Source organism: Artibeus jamaicensis, unplaced genomic scaffold, assembly GCF_021234435.1.
Source record: "Artibeus jamaicensis isolate MK-2021 breed Jamaican fruit bat unplaced genomic scaffold, CSHL_Jam_final contig_525, whole genome shotgun sequence".
In the NCBI taxonomy this organism is placed as follows: Eukaryota; Metazoa; Chordata; class Mammalia; order Chiroptera; family Phyllostomidae; genus Artibeus; species Artibeus jamaicensis.
Window position 1 is genome coordinate 477,508 of NW_026521874.1, and position 18,834 is coordinate 496,341.

Sequence of the window (18,834 nt, forward strand, 5' to 3'; positions counted from 1 at the left end):
CGGGAAGGAGGCGAGAGCTGGGGCCTGGGGGCCGGCGGTGGGGGGCTGCTGCGGCTGCCCCTTGAACAACGCAGGCCTGAGCCTGTGCGTGGGCTCCGAGAGCCGGTGGGCCCGTGCGGCTCGAACCCACGCTGTTCGAGGGTCGACAGCCACGGGCTGGGAATGCATGTATGTGGAGGGCGAACGTCAGCTGCACGCAGACTTCCAACTGCTCGGGGGCGGGCACCCCACACGCTACGCTGTTCAAGGGTCGGCTGCTTCTGGTTTCCTGAAACCCACTGCCGGTGTGACTCTGAAAACAGACTCGTGTGAGGCGCTGCTCTCTGCGGCCCCCGGAGCGGCGGTAGGCCTGTCGGGACGTGCGTCCTGGCTGCCTCTGCTGCTCACACTCCCGGCCGCACTTCGGCCCACAGGGCAGCCCGACACAACCGCGGAAGCTCCGGCCCCGGCAATGCGCCCCCTTGGTCCACAGGGTGTGGCGTGCACTCACATTCTTCTATATGTGAAAATCTAAAGTGACTCTCCAGTGACCGACAGTCTACGTCCTCCGGAAGGAAACCAGGACCCTCAGCCTGGCCACAGGAAGGCCCCCAAGACGCCCACGTGCGGGCCTCCCAGCGGCTGCCTGCCTGCACCTACCTGCTGGGAAGCAGAGGCGACCTGCGGGATGCCAGCCACAGGTGTCTGCTGCTGCACCACCGGAGAGAGTTTGGCCACCTTCGACAAAACAGAGAAAGCCAAATGCAGGGTTCAGAAGAACACGGGCACAGAGGGAGACTCTCCCTCCTCGTTCTCCTCCTCAGTTCTCGATGCAGAAACGCGGTGGCCAGAGGGCGGAAAAGAGACCTTCTCCGGCATCTCCCCAGGCGGCGGAGGGAGCCTTCACGCCCTGCGGTCACGTGTGATGGGACACTTATTTTTGGTCTCAGACTTTACAAAGCCAAAGGTTTTCTTTTACTAAACACTGCTCCAAGTTTACATGAGAAAATTAAACCGAGGATGGAATAAAATGTTTTAGCATTTCTGAGATCTCAAGAGAGCCTCTTCTTTAAGACTAGGTGACGTAGCAGGAGGGCGCCCCCCAGGGAAGAGATTCTGCTCTGGCCCAGAGATGCGTCGGAATTGTGAAGTGGTCGTCTGGACCACTTTCCTTAACCATGACTGAGCCCTGCCTCCTACTTACAGAACAAAGCTTCTCACCGTCTGTGTGCGGCCAGGGCCGCGGGGGTGCTGACTGAAGAGGCCAAATGGCACCCAGAGGGCCAGTTGCAGGTCCTGACCCCCCCCCCCCAGGGTACTAACTTGTGGAACAGGGATGAAGACAAGTCTGCCCAAGACAATTCTGGAGAAAATGTGAAATTATGTGACATATTCGTCAAAGTTCCAAGTAAACGTTAGTCCCCGTGATAAAAACTGAGTCAGAAGGCATTTGCTGGTGCGTCGGAACTTGACACACGAGACCGTCACCAGCACTCGCGGAGATGGGAGGAGCCCGGATCAGGCCTCCGCTGGGTTGGGGGCTGGCGCAGCGGGCCAGTGCGGGGCTGGGACTGAGATGCTGCGGACAGGACGGAGGTGGCGCCCGCACACACCGACAGGCTTGCGGAGGAAGGAAGGCCCGGTGCCGGGACCCGGGTGAAGCTGGGACCCTGCGTGGGGAGCAGCGGCTGCGGCCTTGGGCACACAGTCTGGGGGGCCTTGTGCTGCTGCCCCCGCTCCCCCACTGGGGGCTGACGAGAGGCCACGTCCAGACGTACTCTCAGGGGGGCCGCATGCCACCCCCTGGCAGCTGTGATCCCGTCACCCACAGGGGTGTGAGAGGAAATCACCTCTTAGGGCTTGGTGCTGGGGACAGGAGACACAGGCTTAGAGGCCAAATCATTGTCACCTGAGAGAGCAAATCCACAAGCCACAGCTGGTGTGGTCCCGACGGTAACTACAGGAGCCCAGGCCACAAAGCACCCCGCAGACAGGACTCCGAGGAAAGCTGGCTCACAAGAGAACGGTCACCGTAAAGACAAACCCAGCCGCTGCAGTGAGAAGCGCAGGAGACCAACAGGAGACCGGCGGGACCGGATGCACCAGGACTCTCAGGAGAGAGAGGGCCGGACACCAAGCTGAGCGCCCCGTCTGTGCAGCCTGAGGTACGAATGCCGAGCACCAGCAGCACATCAGGGCTTACAGGGGTGAAAACCACACATCAACCAAAATACAAATCTGACTGCGCGGCTTCGCAGCAGACCAGGCCTGGCCAGGGAGAAGTCGGTGACCTGATGGTGGACCTGAGGCCCCTCCCCAGGATGCCGCTGAGCGAGGCGAACAGGAAGCGGGAAGCACGAGGGCGGCTGGAGGGCAGCACAACGGGCAGAGCCAGCACCTGGAAGTGCAGTGGCCGACTGCTCCCTAAACCAGCAAGTGAAGTCAGTGCCCGGGATCCAGAAGGTCGACAACCCCCAGCGATGCTGTTGCAGAACCCTGAAGGTTTTCGAGAGGAACAGGTTTAACGATCACCTTCAAAGCCCCTGGGCCCTGGACGGGCATGTGACTGTCCATCAACGACGACGGAACCAGGAACTCAAATTATGGTACCGAGGACAGACGCTGATCAGCAAAGCCATGCCCAGCAAAAATACCTTCCAGGACGAAGAGTAAAAGGCAGGTATTTCAAACACTCCTGGAAGCTCCAGAGGGTGCGCTCCGAGCAGAATGCACGGGCCTCACTCGAGGAGGCGGAGGGAGGGGACCCGACACAGGAGAGGAGGCGGTCTGCCCCAGGCAGCAACCGACAAACAGAAAGAGGACAGCTAACTGTCCAACTGGCAGAGGACGGACAATGGGAAGTAAATACATGAAGGGCGTGAGAGAAGGCAAAAAAGAACGGAGAGGGAAACAAAACCGAGACCCCAGACCACAAGGAAGGTAAGCCTACCTACACCTGTGCCCCCGTGAAGGGGAGTGAGTACGTTTCAGACCAAACTGGAGACTGAGTGGCAGCAGACTGGTGGTGGCGGCGTCACCACGATGACTTCCGGGGGCTGTGCAAAGCAGACCCAGCACAGAAGTCTGGGGCAGGGGACACCAGGGGCCCCACCAGAGAGGGGGAGGTCTCCACACGGGGCAGAGCGGGCGTCGGGACCCAGGGGCACTGGTGTGGACGGGGCCTCTGCGGAGCAGGGACGCTGCGGGTCCAGGGGCAGCCGACGGTGCGTGACAGCCCTGACCGGAGGGCCCACACGCCCCTCCCAGGGACTGAGAGCGCCGAAGCCACAGCAACGGGGACTGGGCCTAGACACGTGTGCCCCAGCACCGCTGCGAAGCGGGTCCCGGCAACCCCGCCCACAGCACGGCTGACGGGCGGGGTCCGGGGGGCAACATGGAGGGATGGAACGTGCCCGTGGGCTCAGCCCAGGGGAGGCCAAAGGCCAGCAGAACAGCACCGCTGTTCCGGAGCCGGAGGAGAGTTCAGGTGTGCACAGGTGAGGCTGAGGTGCGCGTGAGGGTCTGGGTGACCTGTCCCAAGGCAGCTAGGGTCAAGAATCTGGAATGGGGACAGCAATCGGCTGCAGGTCGGACTCTGGAGTCGCCGCACTGAGACGGACGGAGGCCTCCGCACTGGGGAGCTCACAGGGGACCGAGTGCAGGCAGATGGTGAGACACAGGCCAAACCCCACACCACAGGGCACACACACTTCTGGTGACCAAAGAGGGAATCTTCCCACCCTAACGAAGGGCGATTTAGAAAATGATCACAGTAGCAGTGACGTGGCTGAGCTCCTTCGGTCTGCGCACCTCAGATGCGGCCCTGCGACCTCCCCAGCACGATGCGGCCATGAGAAGGGGAAGCAGGGGAGAAGAGGCCGTGGCCACCTGCCCGGTGGCCAAGCCGCAGGGCCCGCCCACCTTCACTGCCGTGGTCCTGGGCGCCGGCGGGGTCTGCCGTCCGGCCCTCATGCGGGTCCACACTCACCTGGATCTGGGTCTGCACCTGCTGGGTCCCGGCCAGCTTCTGAGCCTGGGAGAGGGGTGGGGCGAGGAACTGGGCTTTAAGGGTGGACTGGGTGGCGTAGGTGACCTTCTGGGGCTGGCCCTGGGCGGCAATCTGCTGCGCAGCAATCTGCAGAGAGAGACCACCCAGGGTCAGAGCCACCAGGCCCTGCTCCACGGGCTCCGACACTCCCCCCACCTGCAGTGTGACCACCCTGTGCAGCCTGCTCTCTGCCCCGTCCCCACAGCATCCCACTGGTGTGTCCAGCCCCTGCGTCACCAGCTTCCTCTCCTGAAGTCCCCACACATTCGGGGATGGGATCCATCCTTACACGCCCATCATGTGAGTGAACCTGACCACAGTGTAGGAAACACACACGTGCAATTTCTCAGACCTGACTCTGAGCACTGGGCATACACACTCAAGACCAGCACAAGGAGGGGCCAACCACTGTGTGTGATCCCCCCACACCCACTCTGGCCTCCAGTCTCTCTACAGGGAACCTCTGCCTGCCCTTGAGGGCCGAGCACCAGTGGGCCACTCGCCCGGCGCACAGAGCCATGGCCACGCACAGGCGCCTCAGGGACTCTCGTTCAGCTGGCGCTGACACGCGACCTGCACTCTGGCCCCAGCCTGTTTCTCTTTGGGACATAAGCTCAGTGGACGCGATCACTCAGGCCCCGCCTGCCGGCCTCTCTGTCCTGGTGTCACCCGGTGCCAGCCAACCACCCTGCACCTGCTCCCAGGAGGCTGACCCACGGGGCTGCTGACGAGGACGGGAGGGGACCAAGAGGAGTTCCCTTCTTTGAACCGCCCACCACAGCGGAGAAGGCCCCTCCCGGAGGAGGACGCCAGCACAGTGCCCGCACAGCACATGCCCGCGTGCCAGCCTGCTGCGAAGGACGTCGTGTGGGGACCAGAATCAGTTCAGAGCTGCCCCCTCTCAGAGTCTGAGCCCCCGGGACACGGAGAGTCCTCCTTCACGTCATACACACAGGACGGGTGCCCACCCACCAGTCCGCCTTGTGCTCTGGCAGCCCAGGTGGCCGCAAACTTCGAGCTGCACCTGCTTCCCCAAACCTCTGGCCCCTCGCCAGCCCCACTGTTCCCCACGAGCCCTCCACGAATGCAGCTCCCTACCCCACAATGCCCTCCCTCCGGGCCTGGGAACAGCACCCACCCCCAGGCCCCAGCAGGACCCATTCAGAGCCCTCTCGTCCTCAGTACGCCCGGGGCCTGGTCAGGGCCTGACTCGGCATAAGGACAGGGCACCCAAGACCCTTGCCCCTGCAGGAACCCAGTACCTTCTGCTGGACGGCGGCTGGGCCCGGGCTGGCCTGCGGCTGGATGGCCTTCTGCTGCTGCGCAGCCTGCTGTTTCAGCTTCAGCAGCTGCTGCACATGCACGGGCTGGGCCACAACGGTCTGTCCTGCCGACACCGTCAGGGGGGCAAGTCACATGCCAAGTCTCACAGCTGGTCCCCGCCCGTCCCCAAGTCATGGGGTAGTTCAGACTGACTGCCCTCTACAGGAAACGGCACCCCGAGACTGGCTGAGACACAAAGCCATCTCTCTCTCACACGCACGAGGTCCCTGGGCCCACCAGGACATACGGGTGCAACAGCGATAGTCAGCCGTGCCCACCCCATGGCACACCCGCTAATCGCTGAGAGTCCGTAGCACACCAAAAGTGTATTTTCTGCCAACCTGGCGGGAGACCGGTAAAACTTTGATTCGTTTACACTGGATGGCTATTGTGGTGGCTGTTGTCTTTTTACGCAACCGCCTGAGGGAGAAGAGGTCAGCGCCCCTGACTGACTGACAGTGGGGTGGTGCAGGTTCTGACGGCTTGGCAGTGCACCGGTTGGACACCGGGAGGTAAAGGGACGGGAAGCACCGCGTGTTAGTGGTTAAACTGAGGGGCCAAACCCGTGCCAGGGGGCCTGGGGGACCCTCTGCTGACGTGCACTGTGGTGCTCTCAAAACAGGCCGGTCAGCCCCGGCAGGCTCCAACGGGCGTGAACAGGCACCTGCGGCTTTCTGAGGCTGTCCGATGGCCACGCTGATCCCAGCAACGTTCATGGGCAAGGTCGTGACGCCTGGCGAGGAGACCACAGCTGCGGGCACTGACACCACCGGAGGCTTCGCCAGGGCTACCTGCGCCGGTGGGGGTGCCTGAGCCTGCATCTGGCCTTGCGTCTGCAGCTGCGACGTGGGGACACGTGTCTAACACAGAAGAAAGAAAGGGGTCGGGGACTCAGCCGCGAGTCTGCAAACATCTCCCCACACGTTGCCCAGCGGTGAGACGTGGCCAGGGCTCCCGAGGGTGGGAAGTGGTGGTCAGCCTCAATGGAGGCTGCCCTACGCTGCTCAGCCTGTCACCCCCAAAGGCAGGGGACGGGGTCTGACAAGACCTGCAAGCTAACTGGTCACACAGCGCTCACACCGCCTGCACAGTCGGTGCTTTGGGAAAGCAGACCCGGGGGACTTACGAGCCGGGCCACCTGCAGGTTGGCCACGGTGGTGCCTGTGAGCAGTGCTCCGGGCCTGGAGGCCGTGACGGTGGTGAGCTGGGGGCTCTGCTGCTGTGCGGGTGGTGAGGGCTGCACCTGTGTGGGGGGCGGCGGGGGGCCCGGCGGGGCCTGTGGCGGGGGGGCCTGCGGGGGCAGCTGCAATTTCTGCTTCTGCATTTTGATCAGGTGTTCCTAAAACCCAGAAAGAGCAGGTCTTCGTCAGTGTTAACTGCACCCACACTGTCTTGGTTTTCCGTTCGCATCTGACCAAAGAGACTGGCTGCTGATGCGCAGGGTGCAAACTGCCCCACGAAGCCTCTCCCCGGGTTTTAAACACTCCATGTCAAAAGTCAGCACGTCACGGGGAGAGCCAGAAACAGTGGTGCTGACCCCTGAATGAATTCACAGCAGAATGTCCAGGCTGTTACCACTCACAAACAAGTTGATTCAAATCTGCTGCACCACCAAAGTTTTTAGGGCTTAAAACTGCGGCCCCTCCTTAGACTCTGAAACGTTAAGATGTGCACTAATTCTCACTCGCTCACTTAGCCCCACCATCTGCAAATAAAGATTTCACTAGTAAACTTCATGTCTTTAAGTCAAAATGCTAAAATACCACAATAGCTCAAAATGTATTTTTAAGGAAAAAAAAACCTTTAAAAAGGACGCTCAGTGAGTTGTTCGTGACTCTCCCTGAGAATGAATGGAGTGACCTGGGCGGAGGAGGAGGGAGGCAGCGGCCGGGAGGGGCAGGCTCGGGGCAGCTGTGCAGGGTGAGGCACGGCACCCGCTGTGGGTGTGGGAGGTGCAGGACGGCCAGAGCAGGGCCACCTGGGGGAGCCCCAGCCCCACTGACAGCCTCTGTGGGCCCGCCACTCCCCTGGCAGCATGGGGCAGAGCTCCCCGCAGGGATGGCTTGCTCAGGAGCTGAGCTGTCTGTGCTAAAACCATGGCCACCTGTGGCCACTGATCCCCGCAGCCACTGAGCCCTGCGACTGTGGCTGGAGTGACTCAGGAAGTGAATGTTCTGCTGGGCTGTTTCACCTCCCTGGTGTGTGCTCCGGTGCCTCGAGGAAGCCTCGGTGCCTGCCTGTCTACTCTGAGCTGGGGGGATGGGCCGTCAGTTGGCTGGAATTTTTACTGCGCCTCCTCCGGTCACTTCCTGTGCCCAGTGTTGGTGCTTCTCCGTGGACAGCAGGAACACGGTGTTCCCTCCACGAGTGTGTCTGCACGCACGTCAGCACAGGTGTGCAGACAGCAAACCCAGAACACCGAGCTCACACGACGCCCGTGAGCAGCAATGCTGCCTGGGAACCAGCCCTGAGTTACACGTCCTCACTGCCCCAGCCCCCAGCCTGGGGAACACACTTCCCGGCGTGTCCTCTGGGTGGGACTGGGACCCAGGGAAAGCAGGAGGGAAGATGGCTGGGGACTGGGGCGGAGGCCTCCAGAGTGCTCAACCACGTCGGCGAATGTTTTTAAAGACAACACCAACACACTGGTCTCCGGCGGCATCTGCAGGACAGGCCTTGAGGGACGTGACACACGCACGGCAGTGTCCAGACAGAGCGCTGCCTGTGGTCTCCCGGGGGTGCTCACCGGCGTCAGCTTGCTGACGGCTTTGACCTGTGCGGGCGACTGGGCCTGGCCCTGGAGCTGTGGGACCTGTGCCTGGGAGGGCGGCGGGGGCGGCGGCTGCTGCTGCTGCCGGAGGAGCTGGAAGTGCGCAGGCGTGAGGGTCTTCCCTGGGAGCTGAACCCCTGTGGCTGTGGAAGTGGTTCTGTTAGGGGGCACGTGGACACCAGTCTTCTCCCCCACGACCACCCGAGGCTGACTGAGTCCTGCCTTCCAGGGCAGGGTGGACCCCAGGAAACCGAGCCATACTTGCCTTGGGACACCTGGGTCACCAAAGACCGGGTCGGCGTCTGCGCTGCAGTCAGGCTGGTGGTGACCACGGCCGAGGCCGTCACGGAGGTGACGGCTCTAACGCCCTGTGTTGGTGCCAGGGACACCAGGTCAGAAGTGGCCGGGGAGCCAACTGCTCGAGGCTGGGTGTGGACCACTTGGGCAGGTGCCGAGCCTCCGGAGGTCTGGAAAGGCAAGGCGAGGGCCTGTCAGTGACTTTGAAACACGCTTCGAGGCTTTTCACCGTCACTGGACGGAAAGGACACCCGAATCTAAACCCCAAGGAATGAAGAACCTGCTGGAGATCTTGCTGACTCAAAGAGCATCACGGCAGGTCACTTGGCCACACAAGGAACGAGCAGCGCCCAATGCCAGCCTCCCACGCCGTCTGCAACACCACCCTGTCCCGCTGTCCTCATGCAACAGACCTGTTGAGACCTGACCATCCCCAGCAAGCCCGTGTCGAATCCCCCAGAGCACGCAGTCCAAGGCGCTAACTCTGCATCCTCATCACCCCCAGTCGGGCACGGAAGTCACGGTGCGAACCTCCTTCCTGGGCTCAGGGCTCACAGCTCTGCAGCCTGGCCTCACGGAGAACACGGGGCAGCCTCCTGCCTCACACCCTCCGCCCAGTGCCGAGCTCTGACCCCGAGTCCCGGCAGCCTCGTGCCCACCACAAACTGGTGCAGACCCTGCTGACTCCAAGTCTGATGCCCTTAAAGGTGTCACATGCCCCTGCTGCAGTCACCGTGTGCTCCTGGGCCACTCGGTCTGTTTCCTTGCGTATGTGTTTAGGTCTAAATCTAGTGTCTTGGTCTGTGCTTTCTCACCCATCGTTTGTATCTTTTCATCTCCTTTCTTGCCTTCTTTCAGGTTTTTTCCTCCTCCTATTTTCCCTCCCAGTTTGGAAGTCACACCCCGTTTTTATTCTTTTGGTGTCTCACCTGCAAACCACACCATGGGTACCTACTCGAGTCTCACGGCTAACTCACACTTCCCGTGAACAGTGCGGACGCCAGAGCTGTGTGGCGCCCCTGCTCCCGCTCACCCCCGGGAGTGACGTCCACCTTCCCCTCGTCACCCATACACTGTGTCTTTGCTCTTCATGTGTCAGCCCTTCCACCTTTCTGTGGACACCCTCTTTCTGCCTAAAGGATGTCACTGAGTAAAGGTCTCATGGTAACTCTCTCAGCCTTTGTTTGGAAATGTTTTTATTTACCCTGTCTGAGATATTTTTTCTTTTTTCTCTTTTTTAATATATATTTTACTGATCATGCCATTACATTTGTTCTATTCCCCCCTTCATTCCCCTCCACCCTGCACACCCCTCCCCCACCATTCCCCCCTTTAGTTTATGTCCACGTGTCTCAAGTTCTTTAGATTCTATATTTCCCATACTATTCTTGCCCTCCATCTACTTTCTACCTACCGTCTATGCTACTTATTTTCTGTACCTTCTCCCCCCTTCCCCTCCTCCCACTCCCCTGTTGCTAACCCTCCTTGAGATCTTCATTTCTATGTTTCCACCCCTGATCTAGCTGTCCTTTTAGTTTGCTTTTGTTTTAGGTGTGGTTGTTAATAACTGTGAGTTTGCTGTCCTTTCACTGTTCACCTTTTTTATCTTCTTTTTCTTAGATAAGTCCCTTTAATATTTCATACAGTAAGGGCTTGGTGATGATGAACTCCTTGAATTTGATCTTATTTGAGAAGCACTTTACCTGCCCTTCCATTCTAAATGAAAGCTTTGCTGAATAGAGTAATCTTGGATGTAGGTCTTTGGATTTCATGATTTGGAATACCTCTTTCCAGCCCCTTCTTGCCTGTAAGGTCTCTTTTGAGAAATCCGCTGACAGTCTGGTGGGAACTCCTTTGTAGATGACTGTCCCCTTAGCTCTTGCTGCTTCTAGGATTCTCTCCTTCATTTTAATCTTGGCTAATGTAATGATGATGTGCCTTGGTGTGTTCCTTCTTGGGTCCAACTTCTTTGGGACTTTCTGTGCTTCCTGGATTTCCTGGAATTCTATTGCCTTTGCCAGATTGGGGAAGTTCTCCTTTGTTATTTGTTCAAATAAGTTTTCTACACATGGCTGTTCCTCTTCCCCTCTGGTACCCCTATAATTCGGATGTGGGAACGTTTAAAGATGTCCTGGAGGTTTCTAAGCCTCTCCTCATCTTTTTGAATTCTTGTTTCTTCATTGTTTTCTGTTTGGTCATTTTTTTGTTCCTTCTGGTCCACTCGATTGATTTGAGTGCCAGTTTCCTTTCCATCACTATTGCTTTCCTGTGCATTTCCCTTCATTTCAATTAGTTTAGCCTTCATATGTTCTTCTAATTTGTGGTGAAAATCAACCAGTTCTGTGAGCATCCTGATCACCAGTGTTTTGAACTGTGCATCTGAAAGTTTGGCTATTTCTTCATTGCTTAGATTTATTGGCTCTGGGGCTCTGAGTTCTTCTTGAGCCATGTTTTGATCTGTTTGCACCTGTTACGTATGAGGAGCGGAGCCTTAGGTGTTCACCAGGGCGGGGCCACCAGGGTCGCTGGGTTGTGAGCTGTATGTGGGGGCGGGGTCAGAGAGGGAGCAATAGCGGTCCCCTCTGCTGCTTCCCGCTGCTGGGGGCTGCCCGGTCTGTCTCACTGCTCGCTCCTTCGCTGGTTTATCTGTGCGCGAATGTGTGACCAAGATCAGCCCGCTGCCTTTGCCCTCAGTGGGTCCACCCGCTGCTACTCCACACCTGGGATTCGTCCTTGGCTGCCGGCGTGCCTGGGTTGCATGCCCCAGTCAGTCTGGTGGATCTTTCCTGCCCGACCCCGCTCTGCTGCTAGCTTTGCCCCTCTTAACGGTTTGGCTGAAGGGTTTGTTGTTGTTGGACTTCAGTATAGTTCAATTTTCTGTGGTTTGACTGAGTTTTTGTTGCTAAAACTTTGTTGTTTTTAAACTTGGTTGTGTGAGAAGGCACAATGTTTCCACCTGTGCCTCCATCTTGGCGGAATTCTCTCCTGAGATATTTTCAAAGGAGACAGAGCCCAAGGTCGGTGGCTGTTTCCCCCAGTTACAGCCACGATGGCGTCCCCTCGGCCCCACTGCTACCAGGGAGCTTGCGCTGGTCGCCTTGAAGACCTCCAGGCCGCTGCAGTGTGCAGGTGTGGGTCTCTTCTCCCCGCCGGACTTGGTCATTTCGGCTTGTGGTCAGTTCTGGAAACACGTCTCCAGAGAGAGTCGCTCCCCAACCCTGAGGCTCTCAGACTCTCCGTTCGGCTGCCCGCCACCTCCCCACGCTGCCTCAGACGGCATCCTCCGACCTGCCTCCTAGGGCACCGTCCTCTCTCCACCGTGTCAGCTGGCAGTGAGCCTGACCAGGCTGTCTTTTCCCAACATTGGTGACCGTTTTTCATTTCTAGCAGTTCTCTGTGTTCTTTTAAATACCGTTTCCTGGCTTTTAGAGACATTCTCAGGGTTCCTTTATTTCTCTAAATGCACAAGCATCGTTGCTTCAGAGCCTGTGCCCAGCAACCCCACTACCCGAGTCTGGCGGGGCTGACCGCTCTCCGCTGCCTGTTTCTGCCTCCGCAGAAAGCCCCCCCGCCGTCTGCAGCTGCGCTGGGTCCCGGCCTCGGGCGGCAGGAGGCCGGTGAGCACACTGTGCACCTCCCCTGCACCTCGAAAAATGCTTCGTGGGTGTGTTACTGTATCTTTTAGGACATCACAGAAATAGGTCTTTTCAACAGACCCTCTGAAGCACGGCTTGGTTGTTCCCGTTTTTCCTAATTATGGGTGAAGCCACTATCCACGTTCACGGCCAGGTTTTTTGCGTAGACATTTTTCTCTTGAGCGAAACCAAGAAGTGGAACTGCTAGGCTGTTGGACAATCGCAGGTTCACTTTTATAAGCAGTAACCCAACTCCACCCCACAGTCCCCGGCAGCCCCGCCTCCCCAGCACTCGGCACCACCAGGCCTCGGTGCTTGGTTTCCAAGCCGTGCTCATGGGTGTGTGCCGGCGCATCCCCACGTTCTAACGGGCGTGGTCCCGGCGAGTGTGCTGCACACTTACTCGCTATCCACGTATCCTCTCTGGTGAAGTGACTATCTCTCGTGCATCTTTAAAAGTTGTTTTCTTACTGACTGAAGAATCTTTGCACCATCTGAATACCAATCCTTCATTTGCTATGTCCCATAAACACGTTTCAAAGAGCAGTTGTTTGTGATTTTTGATGAAGTCAATTTGTTAATTTTTCTTTGGTGACCCACAGGCTGTGGCATCCTGAGAAATGTCTGCCTGAGCCGACGAGGCAGAGACGTCCGCCGCGTCGCCTTCTGGAAGTGTGGCGTGGGCGTTCGCCTTCTGGTCGGTGACCTTCTGTGAGTGACTTCTCGCGGGCAGTGGGAGCCACAGGTCACAGCCTGCCGACAAGCCTGCCCTCCCTCCGAGCCCCCTCGGCACCCGGATGGAAGCCGGCTGAGCTTCCACATGTGAGGGTCTCCTCCTGACCTCTGTCCTGCCACAAGGACCCTCGAGTCCACCCTCTGCCAGGACCGCACCGTCCAACGACGACGGCTGCGGCTGTGCACGGACACTTCTCACAGCTCAAGAAGGACACTGTTCTGCCTGCCGAAGCGCTGCTGCCCCTGAAGCAATTCCTCCTCACTCACACTGCCCGTGGGTGCGCCACTGAACTAGAAGTTGGGGCACACGTTTAGACTCTCGAATCTCAGTAGGTCTGCTCTTGATGCCAGGTGGCTTGTCACGAGGTGTGTCTTGCTGGACGCCCGTCTTCTCTGGTTGGTCATCGCTCTGGCTCCTGACGGTCCCACACACGGTGGTCTGACGGCTCCGTGTCTGCCACTCGGCCCAGGTTCGGCCCCTCCCTGCTCCCGCGCCTGGGTCTAGACACCCCGTAAACAGAGCACCTCTCTGCTGCCTGGCCCGCCCCACTCCCAGCAAGGTGCGTGGGCCATGCTCAGGTGACACCACGGCCCCTCCCCCTGCATGACCCCCAGACCAGCCCTCTCTGTGTCCCCACAGCCCTCCACAGGCACAAGGGGCACCCCACGGGCGGCACCCCCACAGCACCCTGCAGAGGAGGGAGGTGGCAGTGAGGGCTCCCGTCCACACCTGCAGATGCACAGCAGAGAACCTCTGCTGGCACCTGCCCGTCCACACGGCTGATGAAACTCCAGCTAGGCCAGTACTTCCTGCGCCCATGGCCGTTTTCTCCAAAAGGCAAACAAACCGCTTCCTGGGAATCTCCGCTGGGTGTGCACTGCACCCGCTGGGAGCAGGGGCGACTCACCGTCAAGGCTCCCGGAGCCACGGGCGACGCGAGGCGCTTGTTAATGGACTGGAAGGTGGCGGCGGGGACACCCGAGATGGTGTTCACAATCACGTTGCCGCTCACCGTGCCTGCGGGGAGAGGGTCTGTGAGGCAGGAGCATGCGCGAGCAGAGCTCCTGCCACGTGTCCCCGACCCTTACCTGCCGGCACGCTGGTCCCCGTGACGGACGTTTTGATGGCCCCTGCCTGCTGAAGAGAGAAGCCGTCTGAAGACCAGACCAATCTCGCACGTGCGGTGAGTCCCCCAAGGCTCCCACATCAGCAGCATTGAACCCAGGCTCCCGACCACGGTCGCTGGCCACACAGCCGACTCCAGCCCCCCTTCCCCAATGCCTGTCACTGTGGTGTCCACCCCTCTGTCCCCAGTGCTCCAGCCACACTGACCCTGACCCTACAGCCGCGAGCTAACGGCTGCTGCTGGTTTCCACTCTTTCCAGAATGACCCCTGTCACTCAGGCCACGGCCCAGGGGCTGGCTCTGTGGAGAGCCCCCTCCTGACCACCCCCGCCCCCCGCCCTGTTCTCCTTGGGGCCCTGCCAGTCCCAGCAGGACAAACTCCCTGGGTTCAGTGAGTGCGTTCTCTCAGCGTGTGAGGAACAAGGCTGCCCAAGTGCACAAGAAAATGACACTCCAGCTACTGGAATGAAAACAAAGGGGCTGGTTGGTCCTGCAGGACACCTCCCCCACACCTGGATGGCGGTGCAGAGCACTGGCGCCCCCACCCAGTCCCGGGCACTCTTCCCACGGGTGACCTCGGCATGAGTCACATGGGCACGCAGGGCAAGGTGGCGCGGCAGGGCACTGGGGACGGCACGGGGCACGTGAGATGGTGGGCCCACCTCCTCTCCCTCGTGTGTGCGTGAGCACGTGTGTGCACGTGTGCCGCTGCTTCGAGAAAAGGGGGGACGGGGCCAGGAGGAGGGGGCAACTTCTTCAGTTACAGGTCACAGACCCATCTCACTCCAGACTCCCCAGGCACTGCGCCAGGAAGAGCTGCCTCCGGCCCAAGCTGCGGCTGAGTCCCCCAGCGCGGGAGCTCTGGACAGAGCTGGCGCAGAGGAGACACCCCCCACCCCAGGGAGAGGGTGGGCCTCTACCTCCCCAACGGGAGGGCTGCTGCTCTGGGCGCCTTGAGGGACAGGAGGGCCAGCTCACCAGGACGGCAGCGCTGCCCACGGTGGTGATTGCGGGCGACGCCTTCGGCGGGGGCTGCGCAGGCTGAGCTGGAGGCTGTGCCTGGGCAGGGGGCTGCACAGCGGGAGGCCCCGAGGGCTGCTGGCTGCCTGCTGCGGGGGGCTGGGGCAGAGGTGGTGGCGGCTGCTGGGGCGGCGGCGGCTGTGGCTGCGGTGGGGGTGGTGGGGGCTGTGCCACGGGCGGCTGCTGTGCCTTCTGCTGATCGGCCAGTGCCTGCAGGGCAGGAAGGAGAGGAGCGCGAAGCAGCCGAGGCTGCAGCATCTGACAGCAGCGGCCCCACCGCGCCCAGGTGCACCCAGGCTGCACACCTTCTTCTCTTTGGCGATTCGCTCTGCGCGGAGAGATGCAACCTGGATGGGAGGCAGGGGCTTGTCGTAGTTGATTCCACTGAAAGACAGAAGTTGGTAAAGATGAACAGGCAAGTTCTCAAGTAGGTACATTCTCAAAACCCAAAGCCCTCGCCGTCCAAGCTGGGGTGCTGGCGGCAGCTCCAGCCCAGCGCGAAGGTCGGGGCACCGAGCACATCAGCCCAGGAGGAAGAAAGGCCGCCTTGGCCACCCCAGCCCAGGGCCCCATTCCCCTTCGGGCCTGTCTGGGGCCCTGCGCTCCGCCCTCCAGGCCCAGAGCCGACCAGCAGACCCCAGGGCGTGGCCCCGGCAGGTCTGCACCCCCCTTACGGACTCCTGCTCCAGGGACTCCTGCAGCCTCCCACACTTGTCACCTACGAGCTCCTTGATTCACGCACGCTCACTCCCAAACTGGGTGTGTTTTCATACCAGAGCTAACAAATGTCTGCCAGATCAGGGGTGGGGAGAGGGCAGAGGGCCCTCCTGCCCTGTTGGTGCGCCCTCTGCCTGACGGCGGCAGGGCCGACACCCGGCACACCCTCCGTGTGCTCCCGGACAAGAGCCTCTGCAGCGCTGGCTCGGCGGCTCTGCCGCCCCCAGCTGGAGCCGGGACCCACCGTCTGCACAGTTGTGGAGCTTACTGGGTGCAAGAGAACGCTGGAGGATCAGCGTTTCAGAGTGAGAAGGTGTTACAAACACAGAATACCTTTCTGCCAACACGGAAGCGTGCTTGGGGTTTTTCTGGAAGGGGTTCATGCCAAGCCTGCAGCACGGAACGGAGACAGCAGTTACCAAGTGAGGAAAGGACACACACACACGACAAACGAGAGGTGAGCCCCCCCCGCCCCGCTTGGCTGGGTGCAGGGGGAACGCGGCCTACAGAGGTTTGATGGGGGGGCTCCTCTTCCCAGCGGTCGTCTTCATCAGGTCGAAGTGGCTGGTGTACAGCTGGGTGTGCGTGGCATTCTCGTCCTGGGCGTAGATCTGTCCCGTGCGCAGAGGACGGTTGTTCTTACTCTGAAACAGGATAGACGACCCACAGTGACCTGGCGTGGGGCTCGCTGACCTGGAGGCAGCGACCGAGGCTTTGTGATTAACGCCCCTCCTTCCTGAGACCTGGCACAGACGGCACAGCAGCGGTATCTGCCGCCCACCGACGTTGGTCCTCGGTCTGTGCTGGGCCTTTCCAAACGTCGCCAAGGGAACCTCCAACCATCTGGGGACAGAGGGCCCACCTTCTCTGGGGGGGAAGAACCACTGACCAAGCGCCTGAGGCCACTGACGAGGGATGCAGCCAGTGCTTTCACCTGCAGCCCAACCTTCCCGACCAGTCTCTGTCTACGGTGGGCTAACAAAGGTCCCTGAGGTCAGACTTTCCATGGGGGCTTCAGTGCTGCTTGTGCCTGGTGACGCTGTCCCGCTAAGTCCCACAGTCCCACCAAGCGCCCGCCCGCCCGCCCCCCAGACCTCTCAGCAGCCCACAGAGCTCAGGACAACTCCCTGTGCCATGCGAAGGGCTGGCTGGTGACCCTGTGGGCCGGGCTCCTGAGTTCTGAGTCCTGATCGTCTCCAACCAGAGTACAATATGGGTGGAGACAGAGCTTCCACAGGGGAGGGGGAACCCGTGAGGGGGACAGGTGTGCTGAGCACTGCGTCCACGCTGAGGGAAGGCCCTCGGCTGAGGAGGGGCGTCCGAGGAGAGCCGCCACTACAGAGCGCACTGAGGGCAGCCGCCGTGCCGTGTGACACGCCCTGCCGTGTCGGCAGAACTGGAGGTGACCGTGCAGGTGACCAGGCCCAGACTCAGACCCCGCGGCGGCACAGCCCCGGCGGCACTGTCTGGGTTCACCACGCTGTGAAGTGCGCCCCTTGCTGGTATGAGTCAATGGGGACCTCGTGTGTCCCTCCACCAGCACCACCCTCCCCACCACTGCCTCCGTCACAAGCGTCACTGGGGTGTCCCCGCGGGTGGCAGCCTCCCCAGCAAAGACCAAACCAAGGGCGCACGAGAGGCTCCCTCATCACCAGACTGGTGCTTCCCGGAGGTCTCCTCCGACTCGGGGTCGCCACGACATCTCACACTCAGCGTTTTCCTCACTTTCACCCTCGGGTGGCAACAGGAAGCCAAGTTACAGCTTCACACTCCTCACGTTCAAATTAGAGCCACTGTGAGAAAGGCTTCCAAGTGTAACGGACCTCACATGTTCCTGGTGAAGGCACCGGAACTGCTGTCGGGGAAAGCTGCTTGTTTGTCGTTTTTAGACAAAAAACTCCAAATGTCTCATTTTGAGAGAACCGTTTCCAGAAAGACTAAAGTGAGCTGAGGCAAAGGCTGGCTACAGGAGTGATTAGACACCGCCACAACTTAGAAGTGCAGGCAGATGTCCCTTCCCAGGGGACGAGCCTAGCAGTCCCCTCCAGACAGGGCACCAGGCCGAGACCAGCGCACAGAGCCGCAGCGCTGCCCAAGAAGCAAGATGACAAGTGTGAGACCGACTGTCTCCAGAGGGAGGAGAAAGGCGCCTGGGTGCCGACCTGCACCGCACACTGACAGTGCAGTGGCCTCCTGCTGACGAGCAGTGGGGAGCCGCCGCCCGGGGTCGCCGCCCGGAGTCGGCAGCGCCCGGGACACTCGCAGCTGGTCAGGGCGGAGCATACTGAACCAGCGCACCAGCGCACCAGCGCACCAGCGCACCAGCACAGGGGTGAGGCCCAAGACAGCCGGCACTTTTCTTCATGTGAGCTGCCGGCACAAAGCTGTGCTCTCCTTGTCTATGTGGGGGGTCGGGGGGCTGTGCTTGAAACCAGCGGACGGCACGTAGCACTTCTCACAGGACGGAGCAGCACATATGCTCTGCGTCACGCAAAGCTCCAGCACCGGCAACTCCAGCCTGCACCCAAAGTGGCCGTGGCAGCCGTGCCTCCCCGCCTGCGCCAAGACAGACCTCGCCCAGCCGAACCTCCGGAGGCCCTGCAAACGGACGGCCCCAGGGCACGCACTCACCTTCCCCTCCTCCCTGGGAATGAGCACGCTCTCGTAGCGGCTGCGGCACTGCTTGGAAGAACGGTAGATGCGGCTGCAGGAGTTGACGACGTCGCTAACCAGGTCCCAGTTGGGCGTGTGGGCCGGGGACACGATCGTGAGGTTCAGAGGCAGTTCCAGCAGCTGCTTCACAGCCTAGAGGACCGAGGTCAGGCCCAGGAGGTCAACACACTGAGCGTCATCAGACTTTCCCGGAACCGGAGTGACGAGGACGTGAACGTGCGTGTGGGGAGGTCAGGCTCACCTGCAGCAGCGCCCAGTCCTCGCTGATGAGCCATTCGGGGTTGTCGGGACCCGACTCGGTGGCTGGCTTGGCAAAGGCGGGCAGAGGCTTGGCGAACTGTGTCTGCTGCTTCAGCAAGAGGCTCTTCTTCTGCTCCTTCCCCTCCCGGCGCATCTTAAGCAGGCCCGGGGCGGCCCGGTCGAACAGCGACCTCGGGGGCACCACGGCCTCCCCGTGACGCTGCTTCTTCTTCCTGCCTGCAGCTGCGCAGAGAGGCCGGCTCAGCGCGGC

At 60.5% G+C, this 18,834-nt stretch overlaps 1 protein-coding gene across 19 annotated transcripts in view; it reads right to left on the reverse strand.

The window, feature by feature from the left end:
* The window catches only part of EP400 (E1A binding protein p400), an 80,608-nt gene that overhangs the window by 2,685 nt on the left and 59,089 nt on the right, over positions 1-18,834 (reverse strand). For 12 of the 19 annotated variants that reach the window (XM_037160959.2, XM_037160960.2, XM_037160958.2 and 9 more), the window contains 15 exons: positions 18,565-18,806; positions 18,282-18,455; positions 16,158-16,294; positions 15,984-16,040; positions 15,239-15,317; positions 14,892-15,143; positions 13,877-13,925; positions 13,696-13,805; positions 8,386-8,587; positions 8,097-8,263; positions 6,477-6,689; positions 6,015-6,210; positions 5,290-5,414; positions 3,968-4,114; positions 640-717 (listed from right to left, as the gene is read on the reverse strand). In XM_037160959.2, coding sequence (XP_037016854.2) covers positions 640-717; positions 3,968-4,114; positions 5,290-5,414; positions 6,015-6,210; positions 6,477-6,689; positions 8,097-8,263; positions 8,386-8,587; positions 13,696-13,805; positions 13,877-13,925; positions 14,892-15,143; positions 15,239-15,317; positions 15,984-16,040; positions 16,158-16,294; positions 18,282-18,455; positions 18,565-18,806 — 2,228 coding nt within the window. The other 7 variants (XM_037160961.2, XM_037160963.2, XM_037160965.2 and 4 more) reach the window with 3 other exon arrangements.